Source organism: Candida tropicalis, assembly GCF_000006335.3.
Source record: "Candida tropicalis MYA-3404 genomic scaffold supercont3.8, whole genome shotgun sequence".
Taxonomy (NCBI): domain Eukaryota; kingdom Fungi; phylum Ascomycota; class Pichiomycetes; order Serinales; family Debaryomycetaceae; genus Candida; species Candida tropicalis.
This window is the reverse complement of record NW_003020060.1, coordinates 255,053-275,654: the sequence shown is the minus strand read 5'-3', so window position 1 is coordinate 275,654 and position 20,602 is coordinate 255,053. Positions and strand designations below refer to the sequence as shown.

The window sequence follows — 20,602 nt, the reverse complement described above, 5'->3', positions numbered from 1 at the left end:
CTCAAATCACAAAAAAAGAAAAAAAAAAACATTCTCTGGAACCCCAAAGTAAGTTTATTCAAAGTATGAATTATTATTTATTTATTTATTTATTTATTTATTTAAATTATACGTAAATTAAAAGGAATGAATATACACACAAACTAAGTTTAGTCTCTAATAAGAAAAACAGATGTTATTGTAAATGGTAATAGAACGGTAACGATGGAATGTGGTAAGTAGAATTAAAAAAATGGAAGAACTGATTCCTCTGAAACCGATTCTATACAGAGTCATTATCGACTCTAATGGTGTCAATTTTTTCTTTATCGAATGAATCTGATTCATGAGTAACTTCACTAACATGACCAGTTTCACCCAATAAGTTGATATCGAAACCATTTTCTTTCAAGTATGCAACAAAGTCACGATCTTCTCTATTGATGGCATCTTGACCAACTGGTGGACAGAAGAAGAATGTTAAACCAGCACTGAATAAACATAAAGCAGCACTAACGTAGAATGGAACTTGTAATGCCAATTCATCATCATATGCATAATGTTTTTGGATAGCTGGGAAAACCCAAGTACCTACAAATGCACCAATCTTACCAATAGCAGCAGCAATACCATAATATTGACCTCTTATAGCAGTGGCAGAAGTCTTGGAGGCAAGTAACCCAATATTATCACCTGGTCCAAATTCACCAAAGGAAGTGAAAATACCAAAAACTACAACAAATCCAGCAATGTGTCTCTTTAAAGATTTCAAACAAGCAGACATAGCAATACCGATAATACCTTGGCATGCAACACCAATAGTTAATGTTAATCTTGGACCAATGTAATCACCAGCAATAGCACCAAGAAAAGCACCCGGAATGTAGAACAAGTTGAAAACAACAGACCAACCCCATTGTTGCCAGATTGGTGCATCGGGAATGATTTCATCAATAATAATGGAGTTGAAGGTACCGAAGGAATAAGCAGAAAAATCATAGATAAACCAGATTAATGAAACAATAGTCAATCTGAACCAATAAAACTTGACAATCAACCACCATGGATAATCTCTATATCTAACACTTTTCATGTGTAATTTCTGGAATGATTTTGAATCATTCATTTTTAAACGTAAAAAGAATAACGCTAACGGTGGAATAACACCCAATCCGATAGTCACTCTCCATAAAGCTCTTAAATGTCTTTCGGTAAATATCCAAATCAACACAAATGGAACAAATGCAGAAATAACAAACCCCATATCAATCATAAAGTTAGTAAACCAACTGAAATATCTATTTCTATGACCTGGAGGTAATTGATTAGCAAACTCTGAAGCAATGACCGATGAGGTTGGATATTCAGCACCAATACCAACACCCAAGAAGAATCTCCAAACGGTTAAACATGCAAAGAATCCTTGTACAGTGGCCCCCCATGAACCAACAGCACATAAAAGAGTGAAAAGGATCAAGATCACATTTGCAGCCATCATACCTCCTTTTCTAGCAATTCTATCTGAAATATAACCGAAACTTAATTGTCCAACAACAGTACCCACGAAAGCAATCGAACCAATGTTATTAATAGCATTAGATTTTGCAAATTCATCACCATAAATTTTCTTTAAACAGTAAAGCACTGTACCAATAGAGTTATTGACATAACCATCACTGAATAACCCAGCACCAGCAGCAAACCCATTCCATAATGATTTACCTCTAACTCTTGTTTCCACTGTTTCGTCATCATCATGGATATCTTCTTCGATTAATTGTTCTTTGCTTTTACCTAAAGTAATTTCGCGGGGAATTGTGTCCCAAATATTTGTAAAGTTTAGAATATCTCTAGTAGCCATAGTTTAAAATATATAGTAAAAGAAATGAAGGAACTGTTGATTGAAAGAGAAATCTACGTCAAGATCATGGAACTCTTTTTTTTTTTGAAAGAGTTGGGGTAAAGAGGAAATTTGCATGCCTATTTATATTGTTGTGATCTGTAGGTAAGGCAAAATGAATTTTTTTTTTTTTTTTTACAAAAAGAAAAATTTTTGTTTCATCCGAATTCCACAAAAATTATTATCAAGATATACTGCTTTGTCTTTTAATAGATATGGACATTCTTCCGTACACGATTTATAGCTCCTATAAAGATCATAATTATCCATATCCATAGTCTAATATACGCATATAAAAATACACATTATCTGCTATCACACCAACCCAAATAATAGACTTAAAATTTTTCAACTGTTCTATTCTAAAAAGATAAAGGGAAGCAAAAAAAAAAGGTTTTGAGCTCTCGGTCCCCTCTCTTCTTTTTTCCCACTTAAGAATCGGTTTACACACACAGGGGGGAAAAAATAGCCAGAGAGAGAAACGTGGGCTATCTTTAATTAACTGCGTTATGAAAATGGTGTCATTGGGATAGTAAGTAATGGTTATGGACTGGTGCTGATTGATTGAACCAATCAGGTTATTATCAAACCAACTGAGATTTATAGAAATTTCTAGAACTTTTTGGTAGTGTCCTGATTTTCGCAGTAATGTAAAATTTTTTGTTGTTTTTCTTCTTTCTTTTCCACCTAAGAAAAAAAAAAAGAAAATAGCGTAATCTGTCAAATTGTTCCATAACGATCAAAAAGAACAAACGAAATAATAATAGATAATTGATCATTGCCAAGGCCTGTAAATGTACGATATTCAAGGTACACACTCATGGTCTAGATTCAATATAAGGAACAAGAATATATATACTGAAAACTAAATAATTCCGACATATAAATATATAAGTCCGATTAATTTTTTTTTTTCTTCTTTTTCATTTCATTTTTTTTTTTTATTAATCTGTAACTCATATGCATGTCCATCGTTTCCGAAATTTCACAAATAAAGCCGGGTGTACTAAAGAAGAAAAATCACGATATTCAAACTGGGATTTTTGTTTCTGAGGTGCTTATACGGTCTATTCTACAGAAATACTTACGTCATTGTAGTTACTAAATGCCGTCGCTGTATTATATGCTACATTGTCCTACGTTTGATGGTATGGCAAAAGATTTATATTCCAAGTTTAATTTAATTCAGTCACACGAGCCGTGGATGGAGGGAACAATAAAGAAAATAAAAGATTACTACTTGCTATTATCATTGGTTAATAGCGAATCAGAACAATAAGAGATAATTTAAAGCGAAACAAAAAAAAAATTTGTGATAATGCAGGGTGTGCAAAAGTGTTCAAAATAAATTTTCTTGAATAGGAAGGTGGATGATTGCCTTATTCAATTTCTCCACTCCATTAAACTCATCACACGATTTGTAAATCTAGATCAAATATTAAATAACATTAAATAATAAAACATGTGTATATCTAAAGTAACTTGTAAAAATATTAAAAAAACAAAAAAAAGAAAATACAAAATGAATTGAACAATACAGGGTCCGATTTGACTCCTTTTCAATTTAGGCCAATTTTTGACTGGTTTCAACTTTTTCGTTGATCTTTTCAACAGAATCAGATTCTTGAATAGCATCTGATTCTATTTCGCTAACAGAACCTTCACCCAATTGAGTGATATCAAACCCATTTTGTTCCAAATAGTTAACAAAATCTTGATCCTCTCTGTTAATTGCATCTTGGCCAACTGGTGGACAGAAAAAGAAGGTTAGCAATGCACTAAATAAACATAATGCAGAACTGACATAGAATGGAACTTGTAATTCCAAATCTGGATTAGCTGGATCAGCATATTTTCTTTGAATAGCTGGGAAAATCCAGGTACCAACAAATGCACCGATTTTACCCATGGCTGCAGCAATACCATAATATTGACCTCTGATTGAAGTAGCACTTGTTTTTGACGCAAGTAAACCAATGTTACCCCCTGGACCAAATTCACCCAAAGTTGCAAAAATACCAAAAACAACAGTGAAGCCAGCCACGTGCTTTCTCAAACTGTTCAAACAAGCAGACATAATGATACCAATAATACCTTGCAAGCCAACACCGAGACCCAAAGTTAATCTTGGACCTAAGAAATCAGCAGAGAAAGCACCAAGGAAGACACCAGGCATGTAGAATAAGTTAAAGACAACAGACCAACCCCATTGTTGCCATAATGGAGCATCAGGGATAATTTGACCCAAAATTATAGCGTTAAAAGTACCAAAAGAATAAACAGAAAAGTTGTAAATAAACCAGATTAATGATACAATTGTCAATCGGAACCAATAGAATTTGACAATCAACCACCATGGATAATCTCTGTATTTGACCTTTTTCATGTGTAATTTTTCAAATGACTTGGAGTTTCCCATTTTCAATCTAATGAAAAACAAAACTGTAGGAAGCAATGCACCAATACCAATGGCAACTCTCCACAAAGCTCTCAAATGTCTTTCAGTAAAGATCCACAATAAAACAAATGGAACAAACGCAGAAATGACAAACCCGAAATCAATCATGAACCCAGTAAACCAGATAAAGTATCTGTTTCTGTGACCAGCAGGTAATTGATTAGCAAATTCAGATGCAACAACTGAAGACGTAGGATATTCTGCACCAATAGCAACTCCCAAAAAGAATCTCCAAACAGTTAAACATGCAAAAAATCCTTGTACTGTAACACCCCATGAACCGATGGCACATAATAAAGTAAAGAAAATCAACATGACATTAGCTGCCATCATACCTCCTTTTCTGTCAATTCTATCAGATATGTAACCAAAACTTAATTGACCAACAACAGTACCCACGAAACCAATGGAACCAATATTGTTGATAGCATTTGATTGTGTAAACTCTTCGCCGTAGATAATCTTCAAACATGACAACACGATACCGATGGAATTATTGACATACCCATCTGAAAACAACCCAGCACCACTGGCGATTGCTGGCCATAAATTTTGGAATCGAACTTTAGATTCTATTACTGCATCTTCATCAGGTTGAAAATCTTCTTCAATTAATTCTTCTGAATTTTTACCAATGATAATTTCATTTTTAAGATGTTTAGTCCAACCAACAGCAAGTTCGTTAAATGAGTGGGGTAAATCTCTAGATGCCATTATTCAAAAACAAAAAAACAAAAAAAAAATTAGGAAATTAGGAAATTAGGAAATTACTAGGGAAAGAGAATATGTTGGATCTTGTTGATTTGATAAAGAGAAGCAAAAAAAAAAATAAAAATAAAAACATAAGTTTAAAGATGTGAATAGCAGGAATCTTTTGGGGTATTTATATGTCAGAGGTTTTAAATTACAGTACAATTCATGGGTTTATCAAAAAAAATGAATAGTTGAAATTGTTGAGTTTTTTCTTGGTAACTTTCAATCAGTCAATCAGTCAATCAATCAATCAATCAATCAAAAAAATGTAATTGTTCACAGGTTATGTATAATTGTTATTATTATTTCCCTTAATTTTGCAATTCATTAAAATTCCATTGTTCATACTACACTAGAGTCAGAAAAAAAAAAGAGTACATAAATTTCTTAGCTTACCAAGAAAAAAAAATTTTTTTGTTAGTGTCCTTCCTTTTCAATGTTCCAGTTGTGGGTCGTGTATTGCAATTGAACCCCCCTCCCTTTGTAGTTCAATAGTTTTGAATTAAACATGTTTGTTAGTGTAAAGTGGAATTTAACTTCCTAAAATAGCAGTGTTTCTCATATTGAATGTATATAAACCTCGCCAATTATGCATAAACGCATGATTGTGAAATGTGGAGACGAAGAAGACTAAGAAAAAAAGGCAAACAGAACGATACTATCTGAAGCAATCAACTATTTCCTCGCTGTCTTCTTTGATAGATCTCTGAAGTTCTGATTAGTTTGAATGTTACATTTCGCATGTTCTATGAGTGTTCACGTGGACGTGATCTATATAAGTAATTTTGCAACCTAAACTAAGAAAATTTAAGCCCATCGATATTATGCAAGCAAATCAGCAACCCTACAGAGAAAAAGGACATTAAAACTATCAATCGATAACACAAAATCAATCTCATATAACTTCTAAGGTATAATTACAATACTAACGTATTAAGTCAACGCTTAGGTTGATACTAACGGTCTACCAGTGTTTAAAGCCGGGTTATTGTTCTATGGCTTAACAAAATTTTGATCTTTCCATAACCATCAATTTAAGTACAGGCGCATCAACGCAACATGCTATTATCAATTCTTGTTTTTTTAGTTAACACCCTGTATTGAGCTCATGACTTATACACACGTGGGGAATCATAACTAGCCCAGTTCTTCTTGATGTTCTTTTTATTATTATTATTACTCTTTTGCGCTTAACCAAATTTATTTCAGGTTATGAATACTTCATGCATTATACGGCAAATTAAATAAAAAAAAAAAATCAGAATTAGAGCTTTTTATTCTCATTAATGCACGTGGGGACAGTATCATCATGTGGCCAATATAAATTAAACCACAGTGTTGCTAATCACCTCTAAAACAATCGGATATATGGCTGCAAATATGTTAATGTTTACCTTCGTATACTAACAACTATTTACAACCTTAACCTATGTTTCTTCATCTCCATTCAACGGTATATTTCAAAGTTTCACCAGCTTTAAATGGAACAACTTCAAGTTCTCCATTGGCAATAGCTTCAGGAACCTTGTTTTCTCTTTCAACTAACCACACAGATTCATTTTTGTGTTTATTTAAAATTTCATCTGTTAAACCATAAAAGTTGATACCATTATCACTAACAAATTTCTTTAAATTTTCTAATTTACCAGCTTTATCAAAAATTTCTGCAACATAAGCAATTGCATGACTTTGAGTATAAACACCAGCACATACACCAACATGAGTTTTTTTAGCATGAATTGGATGTGGTGCACTATCAGATCCAAAGAAAAACCATGGTTCTCCACTTGTAGCTGCTTCAACTAATGCTTTTCTATCCTTTTGAAATTTAGCAACTGGTTTACAGAAATTAATTGGATTACCTGCCCAATTATCAATAATTAAATATAAATGATGAGCAGTAATAGTAGCACCAACAGAAATATCATCACCTGGTTTATAATTTTGATTAATTTCACGAATAGTGGCAATAGCATCACTAGTAGTACAATGTTCCAAAATGAATTTCAAACGTGGGAAATCAGCATGTAATTTTTTCAAAGCAGGTAAGAATTTTGGTTCTGCTGTAATAACGTTGATTTCTTCATCATTTTCATCAGTTGATGGTTTTTCACCATGAAGATTTAAAACAATTCCTATCTTTTGCATAACTTCAAATAATGGATAAAATGAAGTAAAATCATTTGGATCAACACCATATTTGGAATTAGTGGTGACACCAGCTGGATAACATTTAATACCATGGATTAAATCAGAACATTCTTCAATTAATTCAGGAGTTAAATCTTTACTAAGATAAAAGGACATTAAGAAAGTTGTTTTTGGTGATAATTTAGAAAGTTTGGCATGATAATCAACAACTTGTTGTTTAGTAGTAATTGGTGGAACCAAGTTTGGCATGACATATGAAATGGCAATACCACCTTGTCTAACAGTTGGGGTAATCAACTCACACATTGGTCCATCACGAAGATGAACATGCATATCAGCAGTAATACCTAATTCTATTTCACTCATTATAAGATGCAGGCTTGTATTGTTGATTTTTATATAGTTTCTGGTTTGTGGGGTAGTTATATATCAACCTTATATATTTGAAATGAAATTTTTCGTTTTGTCGCTGGAAAATTTTTCGTTCTTTGAAACTTTGTATGCTCATTGCATATAAGACAGAGAGAGAAGAAAGGAGGAGTTGCACAAAATAAATTTGTGTTAGTTCATAGATTGAAATGTTTATTTTCGATACACAAGTCATAAGTAGAATATTAAATAAAGCTATATCCAAAACTTGATGATTATGGAAAAGAATACTAATAACAAAAAAAAAAAAAAGGAAAAGAAAAAAACAGAATCAGACCATCATCGTAATCAAATTATGAAGTTGATGATTGAGTTTGACGAGTTGAACCAGAAGTTCCGTGAGATGAAGTACCAGTAGTTGAAGACAGTAAATCCTTCTCTAAAACCTTCTTAATTTCATTAGGTTCAGGACCAACAACTTTATCAATAATCTTACCCTTTTTGAAAAACAAAGTGGTTGGAATTGAAGAAACCTTATAATCATCAGCCAATTCTCTATCTTCTTCAATGTTCACTTTATAAAATCTAATGTTTCTATCTTCATACATTTCAGAAAATTCATCCAACTTGTCATTCAAGCCACTGCAATGTGAACATTCATCAAAGAAATCAAGAACAATCATATCATTCTTGTTTTGTAAAGCAGAAGAAAATTGTTGTTTGGTTTGGATATTTTGCAACATTTTTGGGAATTGAGAATTATTAGTTGATAATATAATCAATAATCATTGAAAGAAATAAAGTTGATGATTCTTTTGTATATTCTCTATTTATATACCTTTGGTGATAATATGACAAAGGGGGGGATTTAGAATATAGCAATACTTGGACATCCCTTGGATCCCAGTAAAATCATGTTGAATCAAGTTATTGCAAAAAAAAAAAAAAACAATCCCAAATACAAGTCTAGAACTTATTCTGTAGAATAATGTAAGGAATGAGTATTGTGTGATGTTAGATCATCAAATTAAAATAAATGAGTAGATTAACTCAACCTCCTTGATTTATCATTCATTGTGGGGATGGTTGCTAGAATATATGATTGTAAAGGAAATTTCTTTCATCCCTCATTTGAAAAACTGGCTGCATAAACGTTACCAAACAAACAAAGCAAAAAAAAAAAAAAAAAATCAAATCCCACGGCCAACTCCTTCGACAGAAAAAAAAAAAAAAAAAATAATAATAATAATAAACATCTAATCATCCTTTCAATTGTTACTCCCTTTACATCATATTAACTTTTTATTTTAATAATGGGTTCAGTATTTCTCCCACATCTTAATACAGCATGGCACGTTGATCAGGCGATTCTTTCAGAAGATGATAGATTAGTAGTTTTACGATTTGGTAGAGAAGAAGAAACTCAATGTATGATTATGGATGAAATTTTATTTTCAATTTCTGAAAAAATTAAAAATTTTGCTGTTGTTTACCTTGTTAATATTGATAAAGTATCTGATTTTAATGAAATGTATGAATTAGATACAAATCCTTTAGAACCTTTTACAATTATGTTTTTCCATCGAAATAAACACATGATGTGTGATTTTGGTACGGGGAATAATAATAAACTAAATTTCATGATTCATGACAAACAAGAGGTGATAGATATAATAGAGACAATATATCGAGGTGCAAAAAAAGGTAAAGGTTTAGTAGTAAGTCCAAAAGATTATAGTCGATCAGCTAAAGATATATAAAACGAATATACATATATATATACTATTCTTCTCTGATGATGAATTTAATTATCAGCATTTTGAGCATAAAAGAAATTGACACTTAATAATTTAGAAGCAGGTGCATTCTTTTTAATCCAATCTCTAACTCCACTAGCTGGGACACCAGTGCCCCAATTTGGTCTATCTTTTGGAGCAGTCAATTGACCAGCATTTGGATCTTGTTTATATAATAAAAACACATAACGATGTTTACCAGTTTTTGGTGGTGGGCCTGGACCCATATAAGGAACCAATTCTCTACCTTCGCTAACATCAATAAAATGGCTGATTTCTGGTTCACCATTTGAATTGGTTGAATGTGGCAATTTTAAATCAGTAACCAACCAATGTAAATATTCTGACCATTTCTTTTCAGTATAAGAAGGAGCATCTGGATCAGTCATAACAAGAATAAACTTATCATTTTCACCAATTGATTCAATTTTACCATCCTGAGTAGGAGAATTTAAGGTCAATTGAATTTTTGGGATTTTTTGAGTACCTTCAACAGATAAGGTATTACCTAAAGTGACTAATTCAGTTGGACCATATTCAATAGATAATAAACCTTGAGTATCGAATTGGTCAACAACTTCAGGAACAACTTTACTTTTGGTGTAAGCTTCATCTAAGGATTGGGAAATAGTAATTAAAGTCATGGCTGATTGTTTGAAAAATGTGGAGGGAGTCGTACGATTTAGTGGTAATTTAGAAAGTAATGTTTGAGATCTTAATAATGAACTTCTGGTTAATAGCCCGATTGATCTACTAAACATTAGCTATAGGAAGGGAAGAAAAAGGGGAGGATTATGGCAATTATAAGTAAGTTCTATAATTTTTTTTGTATTGTCTGTAAGCTAAACGACGTCAATGAAATAAATGTGAACGATTTTTTGCACGTTGGTGGTGGAGTTCGACTGGAGTGGAAAGTCAGGTAATATCCCACTAAAAAAAAAAAAAAATTAGGGAGTTAAAATTGTAGTAGAAAAAAAACCGAGCAACCTTAAATTACGTGCAATTACAAAGCAATCAATTACAGAGAAAATGATATAGGAGAGAGAAATCCATAAAAAAAAGTTAAGCAGATTGCGTAATGCTGCAACTTTAAATACAGCAACTATGATGGAAATGTTTTCACTTGATTTGGCTTATCTAGAATGGTTTAAGAGCAATGGTTGGATCAAATGGTATGGATCAAAAAACTGGGTAGAGAACGACAAAGAAATAAAAAGCGGAGCAGGATCTTTGGTCGCACTTAAACCCGATGGAAATGATTCCGGATTTCGGAGACTCCTGAAATTGAGAATATGAATGCAAAAATTGAAACAAGAACTAAAACAATTATAATATTACAGAAATGTCTACAAAAGAAGGAACAAAAAATAAAGCTATTTAAACAGGATTATTCAGAAGTGTTTTTAGAACTCACCTTGATATCCATTAAAGTTTTGATAGTTACTCTCATCATGTTGACCATTGGCAGTATCCTCTCCATTAACAGTATCTCCTGTAGCTTGTTGTTGTGCTGGTGGTGGTGGTGGTTGTTGCTGTTGTGATGCAACAGCCGCGGCTGCTTCTTCATTCAACTGTTGTTGGATCATTTGTTCGTGTAAAAGTTGTTGCTGTAATAATTCTTCTTCATTTGCACCTCCATTAAGAACACCTTCATCTTGTTGAACTTGATTTCGGTTAGAATACGAACTATTATTCCCACTGCTACTAGACTTTTTAGGCTTTTCTTCCTCTCTAGGAACAACATCAATAAGGAAATCAAACATATCACTCTTGGTTAAAGCAGCAGCAATATCAGATTTCTGTAATGTTCTTCTTTTATTCTCTTCAGCATGTATCCAAGCTCTCATTGTTAATTCTGTAATGAATACATCACACCCTTTAGCAAACAATATTGGTGCTTCAGCACTAATCATTCGTACATCCTCATCAGTTTTCATGACTTTCTTGATTCTAGCCAATGGTAATTGATGGTTCTTAAAGTCGTGTTCATCATGTTCAATCGAATTGATGGTTTCCTGCCAGTAATGCATCATCATGTCTCGATGTTTACCACTCAAACCTTGAGCAACATTATTGAATACATCTCCTGGTTGTTGTTGTTGAGCAGCTGCTTCAGCAGCAGCTTGTGCTGCTAATAATTCTTCTTCATCTACTATTGTTTGTGCTACTCCCATGTGATGATGGTGTTGTTGTTCTTCCTCTTCTTGTTGAAGATGCTCCTCATCTAATTCTTCTTCATTTATTTGACCATGCCCATGATGTTGTTGTTCTAGTTGATCTTGTAGATCCTGATGATGCTGTTGTTGTGCTGCCAATAACTCCTCATTACTCACTTGTTGCTCTACGTCAAGTTCCTGATGAAGCTCTTCCTCATTTAATTCATGATTTTGAGATGGTAACTGTTGGTGTGCTTGACTATACTCTGCGAGATCTTCACTCGCCAAGTAAGCCGATTCATCATATCTTTCCATTTCTATATTTCTATGAGCTACTCTTTTAAATCTTCAGCGCTGTTTCCTTGTATTCACAAAAGGTCTTGTTTTTCCTTTCCTTTTTTTTATTTTTATTTTTATTTCAAATTAAATAAATAAAAAAAACTATTCGTAATATCACGTAGTCAGGATTACTCGTAGGAAGTCACGCTCTTCTTTGTTGTTTAGTTACTTGGGTTAATTAGTCTTTGGTTATTCTTTTTTTTTTTTCCTCTCTTTGTTTTGTAGTTTCTGTGCGATACAGAAAATTTTTCAACGACACCCGTAGTCGCATTGTTCACAGATGAAATGACAAAACTTGTTTAATTCATGTAAGACATTTTTTTTTTCATTTATTTATTTATTCATTTATTTCTAAAACAGAATCTATTTACTCTTTAACGGCAACAACTTTTTCATCAAACCTAACGGATTTTCTTCTTTCACCATTGAACTCTGAAGGCACCTCTAATTCGATTCCTTCTTCTCCAACAGTTTCTTTTGTTGCTTTTAACATGTTTCTAATGCTACTAGCATTTTGCAGCCCTTGGTGTGATGATGATTTTCTACGTTCATTCTGCTTCAAGTCTTCTTTACATTTAGCACACCCACAAACAAATCCCCAGTTTACACGTAATTCTCTTTGTCTTTGATGAACAGTATGACTTGGGTTGACGTATGTGGTGGTCAACTCTTCACCACTCTTAATATCTCTCGCAGCAAACACCTTTAAACCATCGGTTCGTTGCATTTCCGTTTCAACTGATGTATTTGGACTACAGTTATGATTCAAATGTGATTGGATTAAGAACACATTAGAATCCAAATTGTTGATATTGTAGGTTCCCATCATGTATAAAAACTCACGATAGTCAACTGGATTTTTTGGAAAAACACGCAAGAACTTTTCATAACCTATTCTCCATAAACTTTCTTGTTGTTCTTGAACAAATAATGCACCTCCATTCAAACTGTCAAATGTACCGGCAGATGAATTTAATGCTTTGTATCTAATGTCTTGAGAAACTCTTGCCATGGCATTGAATTGTTTTTGTTTGACGCCAGTTCTATCAATGACACAGTTGGCATATATCAAAGTAATTGCATAAAGAGCATTCCATTGTTCTTCTAAACAATATTCTTGTATTTCTAAAAACGCTTCAGCATCGATAGTCTTACTTCTCTTAGAACTTGGGTTATAAACATTATGTTTCAATAATCCATGTAAAGTGCCTTCCAATTGTTTACACTTCTTAGAACACCATACTTCTGCACAAACATTACAGTCCAATCCTTTTAACACCGCACTTGCTTCAGATTGCTGTAACAATTTCCCACAATATGTACAGGCAGATGCATTTTTCATTAAATGGACATTAGCTAATGGTGGAACAAAAAACAAGGGTTCTTCTGACCACATCAAATCTCCTTTTTTAATATCTTTTTTAGCATATAATCCCTTACCCTTTTTGGAAGACATAATGATGTGAATATTTGCAGGTAAATCGACATCTGGTGTCATTACACTGGTGATATCTTTGGCATATGTAAATTGTTCTTGATTATTGAATGCTAACCCGAATTGTTTTAATAATGCTTTAACTCTTTTTTCAGAAATACTCCAATTTGGATGTTTTTGTTTAACTAATGCATGTAATTTAGACATTCCTAAGGATTCAGTAGATGGGTCTTCTTTCCAAATGGCAATCACACAATCAACCACTTGTCTTTCATGAGGAACTACTGGACCTTGTTCTTCTGGTTGAGAATCATTAATTGAAATAACTTCAATTTTTTCAGAAATATCCTGTGTCATAATTGTCGTTAAATAGATACTATCGAATTTACCAAAAAAAATTTTTGAAAAGCTTGAAGATGAAAAATTAGCTAACAGAAAATTTTTTGTCTCCAAATTATCGATGGGGAATATTTTTTTTTTCCTTTTTTGCTTGGTAGATGTTGCGGCGCTGAATCTTGAGAGTGGTCTTAAGCTAGTTAGATATCATGAGATCTGAAACCAACAAAAAGAGTATAGCAATATTACATGAAGTATATTAAATTAATTAGGTATACATGGATGCTTACTTAAAATGTGTTGTTCATCTCAAGAAATAATCATAACTAGAAGCTCCTAAACAGGTAGATAAACTTTGGTTGCAAAATCACGTAATACATAAATCTGATTAATTTTATTTACTATATCGTAGTACTGGCTCATATACCTCTAGTGATTACAGAATGACTGCAAACAAGTTTAACACTCAGTAGCATTAATAATAATAGTATGAATGAACAAATAGGAAAGATCAAATTACTCTATATGGCACCGGTAAGGCTCTAGAGCTGTAAATCCACTATTTCCTGGATTCAACCATTGGATACACGGTTTCCAAATATTTAATTCTTGTCAGTATCAACAAATCTAAGAGGATGAAGCACGAGTGGATTTGATATTTAGACAACCCGGTTAATCTGGGAGTTCTCGTCTTTCAAGAAATCTCCTTTATAGTGTAGTGGCTATCACGGTTCGCTTTCAAATCTTTACGGGTTTAAAGTTCCGAGCAGACCGGGGTTCGATTCCCCGTAAGGGAGTTCTTCTTTTCCATTCTTTCCTTTATAGTGTAGTGGCTATCACGGTTCGCTTTCAGATTCATTAGAGTTTAAAAGTTCCGAGCAGACCGGGGTTCGATTCCCCGTAAGGGAGGATTATTTTTTGCATTTTTACTTTTTGATAACTAGTGGAAAGACGATGTTAGTTTATGGCTTTCTTAGTACTGTGGTTCTCTTGTGGAGCCTACACGTACAAGCATGGTGTTAGCTTTTTAAAAACTCCAACTGGTAGCATCTGTTTCTGTTCATATCTCACAGGATGAAAAATCACACTTGCAACACAAATTTTTTTGTTTGTTTGTTTGTTTACCTTTCATTCATCAATAATAATCCATATAGTCAATTAAGTTAGAGGTAATGAAAACATTATATTGAGTTGATCTGCATTAATAAAGCTGGTTTTGCTCAATTGCATTCAATAATTCAAGACATTGGTTATTTTAGCATACCAAGTTTTGTTTAGTTATTCCAAGGGATAAGTTATTGTTACCATCCTTTAAGTCAATAAGTGTTTACTTCGTGATATTTACCCTCTATTCCTGTTGGTTATTTCATGCAATACAATCATTAGGTACAATATTAATAGTATCACTGTTGTTCAATAAAATATGTAACCAAGGGACCTCGCAAATAAGGTGGTGCTAGTGCACCCACTGTATTGAAGCTCTCAGAAGGGATCCACAACTAAGGACAGTTTGGATTAGTGAAGGTCTTTCATCAAGTTGGTGGCTGGTCATCACTATCTGAATCATTGATTGTGATGTATATTGCACCCGATTACATATAAAGTGGACCAACTTCGAGGGCTACAGACCAGGCCCAAGTGAAACGCTTGGTCCTAAACCCCCATGGGCCATGGGAGACTATTGCTGTCCTCAAGATGAGGACCGACATGGACTATGCATGTCACACAACAACCACTCGCCTATTCCCCCAGGTAGGGAGAAGGAGATCAATATGCCATCGAAATGCTGACTGATTATTCACCGAGTACTTTGCAAACCATGTATGGAAATAACCCTTGCTTGGCTCATAATCATTGCGGAGGATATTAATTGGTTTATTGTTGAAAGACAAAGAAGTTCTAATGACAACAAGTTGACGTGCATCTAAAATTCGTATGTCATGATCATTGCCTAGCCACGTGCGGTATTGACACAATGTGTGACTTGTTTGTTTCTTTGTTGGAACAAACCAGCCGCCTTGCCCTGGCCCCAAATAATAGGGAGAGAGAGAGAGAAGAAGAAATCGAAGAAAGCACACGGCGACGCGATAAAGACAATTAAATTTTTTTCTTTGTGCGAAGAAGAAAAAAAGAAATGTTTATATAAATCTTTATATGGAGATGATAAAAAACGAAGTGGGAACCAAGAAAAAAAAAATTTTTCCCTCTTTTATAATACTTGTTGTCGGTATTGACATTGACTTTTGAAGTTGCAAAATACGGCTAGGAACTCCTTAAAGAATATTGAAGTCAATATTGAGGTGGATTTGGTGTTGGTTATGTTTTGATAAAGTTAAATAATTATTCCATCTAATTAGAAACACATACACACACGAAACATGAAGTTTGCAAAAACATTAGAACGTACCTTAGAACAGCAAGAGATCCCTCAGCAATGGATAGAAGCAGCTATCCAGTATAAGGCCCTCAAGAAATGTATCAATAAAGTGGTTAATGAGTTGGAATTCTTGGGGTTACAAAAAAACACTTTGAAGTTGTTGCTCAACGACAAAGTGGTAGAAGTGAATGATTGTGAGACCAGTCCTGGGAACCCAATAATAGCAGAGTATATTTTAAGTAAAACCTCACTTGAGTCCCATAATATCAAACCTATGTTGAAGATTACTTTGGATTATTCAAACGATGAAATCTCCCATGATCATGTTGTTGAGTTAGGCAAAGAGTTGAAACAAAAACTCGAAAATTTTTTGAACAATGATGATTCTGACTCAGAAGAAGAGAATAGATTCATTGAGTTGCAAGAAGATGATGGAGGTGATTTGAAAATTGTTCAAAGTAGGGAAAACTCGTTATCTCCACCAACTTCACCACCTGTTTCTCCGCCCGTTTCTCCAAAGTTGAAAGTTACAGAAACATCAAACAATAATATCGATGAAGCATTATTAACCCCAGTGGATAATCACAAAAAGCATGAAGTTTATATTATGTTGAATTCTGATTCAAAATTTTTTGACATGTTGGATGAAGAGTTGCATAGTTTGGATGAGTTGAGACAAAATGAAGAAGAGAAAATCATCCAAGAAGTTAAAGTGCTTGCTAAAAAAGTTGAAGGCTTCCGATCCAAACAATCAGAATTGTACAAATGGAGAGAGTTATTCAGAATGTATCTTGATTCAGAAGTATATTTCAAATACAATGATACCGAATTACGATCACAACAAAGAAACGGTGAACAAATTAAACAAAATTTAGATCAGTTTATGACTAATTTAAAGAGTACAGGTGTTATCACAAAATTTAACAAAAAGAACAGTATGGAAGCATTTAACGAATTTATGGCGATGAATTACCATTTATTAAAGTTGATCCAGTTCCAAACCATCAACAATGAAGCATTGCGTAAGATTCTTAAAAAATTCGACAAGCAAACCTCATTAGGTATCCAAACTACGTTTCCCCAGTTGATTTCAAATGACCATATATTCATGAGTGGTAAATCGTTAGCTCAATCGATTTGTTATATTGTTCAACAATCAGTAATCAGTATTATTCCACAGTTAGATGACTATTCGTGCCCTATTTGTATGGAAATTGCTTTCAAACCAATCCGACTATCTTGTGGCCATTTATTCTGTGTCAGATGTTTGGTAAAACTTAAAAAAGGTGACAAAACAAGCTGTCCAATGTGTAGGTGTGAAAATGCCATTTTGTATGCTGATTCATCGAATTTGGATTTGGAGTCAATGGAATTAATGAAGAAATATTTTCCTCGTGAAGTTAAAGCAAAAATAAGAGATAGAGACAAAGAACGATACAATGAATTGAAGGGAAATGCCAGAGGTGGTGATAAATGTGTAATTACATAGTAGTACTGATTCTTAATAAAAGAAAATTTTTTTGCTTTATGATAAGTATTTAAGAGTATGACTGTAGATTTGAAAAATTTAGTGAAAAAAGAATACAAATTTTAAACAAAAAGGATACACACCAAAACAAAGATAAAAGCGATTGAAAAAGATAGAAACATATCAAAAACGTCATACTAGTATTTATTTACATTTTAATTTGTAAATTCCCTATCAATTGTATGATTACCATGATGATCATAATTTCCGAATTAGCATTTTTAACATCATAGAGACATTTCTCAATCGCGTGAAAATCACAATTTCTGGGTTCAGTAGTGTAGTGGCGATCACATCGGTTTCTGATTCCGGTAACCTGGGTTCGATTCCCAGCTGAACCTGTGTTATTTTTTTCTTCCCTGTTTTTTATTTCCTTTTTGCAAATTATCATCTCTGAAGAATTTTCAACTTTAATTAATAAGCTTTTTCATAAATAGATTAATTCGTATATATACTTGATAGGCATTTGGTAGTTTGACTGTTTCTCTTCCTTTTCTTTTTGTTAAAAAAATACAACATCTATAAACAAAAGAAGAAATTTAATAATACATTCTTATCAGGTACTTCTCCTTCACTTTCGTACAAGCACGTATATTCATCAATTTTCTTCCATGACTTGTTGAACATTGTTTTCATTAGCAATCTTATTAGCTAAAGCAGCATCTTCTGAATCAGCATCTACACCTTCAACATTTTTTGAAGCCTTTTTACCAGCAACAACATTATCTTCAGCATTACCGATTGAAGCTTTGTATCCTTTTTTACCAGCATTCTTGGCTTTGTTTCCACCAGTACCAACTAATTCGTCTTCATCAGTTCCAACAATTGGTGCTTCATTAGCAATTCCACCTTTTGGAGCTTCCACTACACCGATTCCCTTTTCACCTTTTGATCCTTGGGCTAAGTTTCCAGCCAAATCAATATTTTCACTTTCTTTGTCAGCTTTCGAACCAACTGCATTCACAATGTTATCCAAGTTGGCATTATTCTTACTATCTATATTTATTTTGTTGTTGTTCTTTTCTTGATGATTGTTGTTAGATGAGGAAGAAGAACTAGTTTCATGACGAGCCAATTCATATTCTGGATCAGGTTTTATCTTTATATCTTGAGAAATCCACCACATCAAAGTACCGATCAACATAAACATCACTAGGTATCCCATCAACTTTCTCTTTGGATTGTTGAAAAACACAATTGGTTCCTTTAAGTTGGAATAAGGCAGTTTCTTCTTTGTTTGGGTTTCATATAGTATGGTCTTGGTAGACCGTTATTGTTATAACTTCCTTGCATTATTTAATAATAGTTGATCTAAACGATATGGTTTTGAATCCTGTGATCTAAACCAAATGAAAGTTAGAAAAAAAAAAGGTCTAATCAAAGGAGCAATTACTAGTTTACTTATGTACTACGTGATTCATTTTTTTTTTCTCTCACTCCTTCTGGATGTTGAAGATTTTTTTTCTTTCTTTTTTTTATTCGCAGGCGTGTTTTCTTCCACAAAAGATAGAACATGAAAAACTAAAAAAAAAAGAAAAACTTCCGTTTTCCGTTGAATGAAATCGGTAGAAGAAAAAGATAAAGTAGATATTGATTTTAGAGGTACATACAACTACGAGGCCATGTTCTATACTGCATGAATGTATGAATTTGAGCAGCATTAGGTAACAATTCACTCATAAACATTCATACTTATCGTTTAGAACAGTATTGATAGACAGTCTCTCATTTAGATTGCATTCACTTGAAAGTATGGCAAAGCCCCTCCTCATCTACGTCGTAAATAATCATCAAGATTCTATTAATTGCGATAACCAAAATAATACCTTCACATTCTAATCATTACTTGACAATACTTTTCATTGGTGTTATTTGGCAACCAAACTGTTTCTTACGATCTTTATACATTATGTAAAAAAAAATAGAGTCTCAAACTTAAAGAGAACAAAAAAAAAGTTTATCGAATTCTACAACCGACTTTGCAACAATAGCGACCGATCCACAAAAAACATGTACATTGTAATTATAATCATTCTATTTTCTACTGTCCTTTCAATCCCTCCAGCATGTTTCATAAGTTGTACTAGTGAGATTGCCAGAACTTGTGCCAATGGATTGACTGATTTGACATGTCTTTGTAATAAAGAAGACGAAATTGTAACTTGTCTAGTTGATATTTGTCCATTTGGTGTATTTGTGAGTGCAAGAGATCATTACATTGGAACCTGCTTAGAGCATGGCAGACCCACAGTCACGAATCCATTTCCACCAGATGCAATTTGGCCACCATATCAAGATCAAGAACCCGAGGAACAACCACAGGTACCGGAAGTTGTTGAACAACCTGGGGAACAAGAATCAGTGGAGCAGCCACAGGAGCTAGAGCCAGTTGAACCGCCACCATCTCCACCACAAGAGCCAGCCCCCTTTGAGCAACCACAGCAACAAAAACAAGATACTACTTTTAGAACACAATTCACTAAAACCCCCAATCTTGCAACACACACGCTTGCGTTACCAACTAAAAGTAAAGTTCCTTCACATTCAAAAAACAGTAACCATCCTGCATCCGATGACTACAATAATGGACCCAACAAAAATTTTGATAGCGATGGTTCTGATGATGACCTATACGATCCAAATTCTGTTTGTGAATGGGAGGAAACTGATGCCTTAGACGAGAATGGAGACTTCATTATCATTCGAAGACCAATCAATGTTCCCAAGAAATATCGTAATCCGTCCAACGTTGGAAACACCAGGAGAGTGTTTATCAAGCGGCCAGTCAACTACTATTCACACGGAAATATAGAAGATTCGGATCCACCACGTAGAGCCCAACGTGTCAAAAAGATAAACACCCTGAAATCAAACAAGAAAAGCAGTAATGGCTCGTCCAATGTCTATTCAAAGTCTAAAGCATCTACCAAGAAGACTCCTAAAAAGCCACCCCAAACTCTTGCTTCCAAAATGAATGAACAAAAAAAGAGAACAAGGGTTAATAAAAAATCATTATAGAATGAAT

At 33.5% G+C, this 20,602-nt stretch overlaps 11 protein-coding genes and 3 non-coding genes across 14 annotated transcripts; 6 read left to right on the top strand and 8 right to left on the bottom strand. All coding sequences in view use genetic code 12, as the record gives it.

Annotated features, from left to right (window-relative positions):
- Positions 1-262: 262 nt before the first annotated feature.
- CTRG_05345 (uncharacterized protein) lies at positions 263-1,840 on the bottom strand (the record flags this gene model as incomplete). The annotated part of the gene is made up of 1 exon (XM_002551001.1): positions 263-1,840. One exon carries the CDS (start codon positions 1,838-1,840, stop codon positions 263-265), a length of 1,578 nt encoding a protein of 525 aa, XP_002551047.1.
- Positions 1,841-3,443: 1,603 nt separating this feature from the next.
- Positions 3,444-5,051, bottom strand: CTRG_05344 (uncharacterized protein; the record flags this gene model as incomplete). Its single annotated transcript, XM_002551000.1, has 1 exon — positions 3,444-5,051. One exon carries the CDS (start codon positions 5,049-5,051, stop codon positions 3,444-3,446), a length of 1,608 nt encoding a protein of 535 aa, XP_002551046.1.
- Positions 5,052-6,527: 1,476 nt separating this feature from the next.
- URA4 (dihydroorotase) lies at positions 6,528-7,607 on the bottom strand (the record flags this gene model as incomplete). Its single annotated transcript, XM_002550999.1, has 1 exon — positions 6,528-7,607. The coding sequence occupies one exon, from the start codon at positions 7,605-7,607 to the stop codon at positions 6,528-6,530; it is 1,080 nt and encodes a 359-aa protein (XP_002551045.1).
- Positions 7,608-7,963: 356 nt separating this feature from the next.
- On the bottom strand, positions 7,964-8,353 carry TRX2 (Trx2p; the record flags this gene model as incomplete). Its single annotated transcript, XM_002550998.1, has 1 exon — positions 7,964-8,353. One exon carries the CDS (start codon positions 8,351-8,353, stop codon positions 7,964-7,966), a length of 390 nt encoding a protein of 129 aa, XP_002551044.1.
- A 570-nt stretch (positions 8,354-8,923) lies between these two features.
- CTRG_05341 (U4/U6-U5 snRNP complex subunit) lies at positions 8,924-9,370 on the top strand (the record flags this gene model as incomplete). The annotated part of the gene is made up of 1 exon (XM_002550997.1): positions 8,924-9,370. The coding sequence occupies one exon, from the start codon at positions 8,924-8,926 to the stop codon at positions 9,368-9,370; it is 447 nt and encodes a 148-aa protein (XP_002551043.1).
- Positions 9,371-9,414: 44 nt separating this feature from the next.
- Positions 9,415-10,167, bottom strand: TFS1 (Tfs1p; the record flags this gene model as incomplete). The annotated part of the gene is made up of 1 exon (XM_002550996.1): positions 9,415-10,167. One exon carries the CDS (start codon positions 10,165-10,167, stop codon positions 9,415-9,417), a length of 753 nt encoding a protein of 250 aa, XP_002551042.1.
- Positions 10,168-10,809: 642 nt separating this feature from the next.
- Positions 10,810-11,877, bottom strand: HAP5 (Hap5p; the record flags this gene model as incomplete). The annotated part of the gene is made up of 1 exon (XM_002550995.1): positions 10,810-11,877. One exon carries the CDS (start codon positions 11,875-11,877, stop codon positions 10,810-10,812), a length of 1,068 nt encoding a protein of 355 aa, XP_002551041.1.
- A 391-nt stretch (positions 11,878-12,268) lies between these two features.
- Positions 12,269-13,693, bottom strand: CTRG_05338 (S-adenosylmethionine-dependent methyltransferase; the record flags this gene model as incomplete). The annotated part of the gene is made up of 1 exon (XM_002550994.1): positions 12,269-13,693. One exon carries the CDS (start codon positions 13,691-13,693, stop codon positions 12,269-12,271), a length of 1,425 nt encoding a protein of 474 aa, XP_002551040.1.
- Positions 13,694-14,376: 683 nt separating this feature from the next.
- CTRG_06374 lies at positions 14,377-14,469 on the top strand. The gene has a single exon. It is a non-coding gene; the product is annotated as a tRNA-Glu (tRNA).
- An 18-nt stretch (positions 14,470-14,487) lies between these two features.
- On the top strand, positions 14,488-14,581 carry CTRG_06375. The gene has a single exon. It is a non-coding gene; the product is annotated as a tRNA-Glu (tRNA).
- A 1,469-nt stretch (positions 14,582-16,050) lies between these two features.
- On the top strand, positions 16,051-17,538 carry TRY3 (Try3p; the record flags this gene model as incomplete). Its single annotated transcript, XM_002550993.1, has 1 exon — positions 16,051-17,538. The coding sequence occupies one exon, from the start codon at positions 16,051-16,053 to the stop codon at positions 17,536-17,538; it is 1,488 nt and encodes a 495-aa protein (XP_002551039.1).
- Positions 17,539-17,846: 308 nt separating this feature from the next.
- CTRG_06376 lies at positions 17,847-17,918 on the top strand. The gene has a single exon. It is a non-coding gene; the product is annotated as a tRNA-Gln (tRNA).
- A 257-nt stretch (positions 17,919-18,175) lies between these two features.
- Positions 18,176-18,742, bottom strand: CTRG_05336 (uncharacterized protein; the record flags this gene model as incomplete). Its single annotated transcript, XM_002550992.1, has 1 exon — positions 18,176-18,742. The coding sequence occupies one exon, from the start codon at positions 18,740-18,742 to the stop codon at positions 18,176-18,178; it is 567 nt and encodes a 188-aa protein (XP_002551038.1).
- An 845-nt stretch (positions 18,743-19,587) lies between these two features.
- Positions 19,588-20,595, top strand: CCW14 (Ccw14p; the record flags this gene model as incomplete). Its single annotated transcript, XM_002550991.1, has 1 exon — positions 19,588-20,595. The coding sequence occupies one exon, from the start codon at positions 19,588-19,590 to the stop codon at positions 20,593-20,595; it is 1,008 nt and encodes a 335-aa protein (XP_002551037.1).
- Between the last annotated feature and the right edge of the window lie 7 nt (positions 20,596-20,602).